This window comes from Vigna umbellata, chromosome 1 (assembly GCF_029865625.1).
Source record: "Vigna umbellata cultivar VRB3 chromosome 1, Vumbellata_1.0, whole genome shotgun sequence".
Lineage (NCBI taxonomy): Eukaryota > Viridiplantae > Streptophyta > Magnoliopsida > Fabales > Fabaceae > Vigna > Vigna umbellata.
In genome coordinates this window covers 70,036,956-70,039,016 of record NC_142165.1, presented here as the reverse complement: position 1 = coordinate 70,039,016, position 2,061 = coordinate 70,036,956, and the positions used below count along the sequence as shown (strand labels likewise).

Genomic DNA, 2,061 nt, shown 5'->3' with positions numbered 1-2,061 from the left:
TGGAACGCAGGTACTGTTCTAATACCCTATTTAAAACCTCTGTTTGGCCATCAGTTTCAGGGTGGAAGGAGGTGCTCATGCGTAACTTGGTTCCACACAATCTGAATAGTTCTCTCCAAAATTTGCTAATGAAGATTGGATCTCAATCCGAAACCAAGCTACGAGGGAATCCATGGTATTTACAAACCATCTCCAAAAAGAGTTGTGCGACCTTAAACGAGATGAAGTGCTCAGGTAGCATTCCTAAATGCGCCCCTTTCGAAAAGCGATCAACAACCACCAGAATGATCGTATATCCTTGGAAAAGTGGCAAACCCATAATAAAATCCAATGACAAGTCAACCCAAGGTTCCACTAGAATAGAGAGGGGTTGTAATAAGCCTACGGGGGTCGCTTAGTTTCATACTTGGTTTGCAAACAAGTTTCACAGTGAGCAACAAATTATTGAACATCCTCACGCATGCCTTTCCAATAAAAATTATGCTGGAGCCTCGATAAAGTTTTGGCAACCCCTGTATGCCCGCTTAGTGGAGTCTTGTGAAACTCCTCTAAGAATAATGGAATGAAGGGATTGTCACGGTTGAGCCATATTTTGCCTTTGTACAACAAGAGGTCTTGGTGAATGTTGTAGTGCTCCTGAATATTCGGGTTGTTCTGTACATCCTTAAACAATTGAACAAAGTCAGGACTAGTAAGAAGAGCCTTGTGAAGTTCCTCCAAAAATAAAAGACGAGGCATAGATAGAACAAAAAGTTGGCTATCCCCAAAATCAAAAAGGCGGGACAAAGCATCTGTCACTACATTTGTCCTCCCTGTTTTATATTGTATGGAATAATCGAAACCCAACAACTTTGATAAATAAACTTGGTGTTATGGTGTTTGGATAACCTGCTACATCAACTCCTTGAGGCTACAATGATCCGTGAGGACTGTAAAGGAGTGTCCAAGCAAGTATTGGTGCCACTTCTTAACTGCAGTTGTAATGGCATGAAGTTCCCTGACATAGGTAGAGGAACGCATAAGCTTTGGGCAAAATGATTTACTATGAAACACTATCGGATGTCCCTCCTGCATCAAAATTGCTCCCATTGCTATGCCGGATGCATCTGTCTCAAAACGAAAGGCAAGTCAAAATTGGGTAAGGCTAAGATTGGTGCTTCAGTCATGGCTTTCTTCAAGGTGTCAAAAGCGGCTTGAGCTTCACTAGTCCACAGGAATGCGTCCTTCTTTAAAAGTGTTGTCAAGGGGGACGCTATGGTTGCATAGCCTTTTATGAATCGTCTATAAAATCCTGTCAATCCTAGAAATCCACGTAATGCTTTGATCGTAGTAGGAGGTGGCCAATCCAACATTGCTTGAATTTTTGAATGTTCTGGTGCGACACCAGCTGCGGACACCACATGCCCCAAATACTCAACTTGTTGTTGAGCAAACAAACACTTAGACCCACGCAAAAAAACGTGCCATGTGTCAATTGTTGGAAAGTCAGCTCCAAGTGTTGAATATGATCCTCCAAGGATTTGCTATAAACCAAGATGTCATAAAAAAAATCAGAAATTTACGCATAAATGGTTTTAGCAATTCATTCATAGTTGCTTGAAATGTTGAAGGGGCGTTACAAAGCCCAAACGGCATGACAATATACTCATAATGCCCATGATGCGTATGAAAAGCGGTTTTAGGAACATCAACTTAAGACATCCGAATTTGATGATAGCCCTGTCGCAGATCCAGTTTCGAGAACCATGATGCTCCCTCCAACTCGTCCAAGAGCTCATCGATTGTGGGAATGGGAAACTTTTCCTTGATGGTGATAGCATTAAGGGCTCAAAAGTCAACACAGGATCTCCAACTACCATCTTTTTTCTTGACAAGCAAGACTGGGGAGGAAAAAGGGCTCTGACTAGGTTGTATCATGCCATCAGACAACATCTCCTCAATTTGTTTCACAATTTCTGCTTTTTGGAAATGGGGATATCGATACGAATGTACCGAGACTGGTGAGGAATTGGGAAAGAGGTGGATTTGGTGATCCATACTACGAGAAAGTGGTAAGGATGT

General features: G+C 42.0%; 1 protein-coding gene across 1 annotated transcript; it reads right to left on the bottom strand.

The window, feature by feature from the left end:
• Positions 1-441: 441 nt before the first annotated feature.
• LOC148206178 (uncharacterized) lies at positions 442-1,089 on the bottom strand. Its single transcript, XM_088107054.1, has 2 exons — positions 915-1,089; positions 442-812 (listed from the first exon to the last, which is right to left on the bottom strand). The coding sequence occupies exons 1-2, from the start codon at positions 1,087-1,089 to the stop codon at positions 442-444; spliced, it is 546 nt and encodes a 181-aa protein (XP_087963180.1).
• Between the last annotated feature and the right edge of the window lie 972 nt (positions 1,090-2,061).

Bases quoted from the DNA above. Each gene is read 5' to 3' on its own strand.
- LOC148206178 (XM_088107054.1), bottom strand. From the start codon at position 1,089: ATGGGAGCAATTTTGATGCAGGAGGGACATCCGATAGTGTTTCATAGT. The intron at 813-914 runs GTAGCCTCAAGG...AATATAAAACAG, and splicing joins TACAGTCCTCACGGATCATT to GGAGGACAAATGTAGTGACA.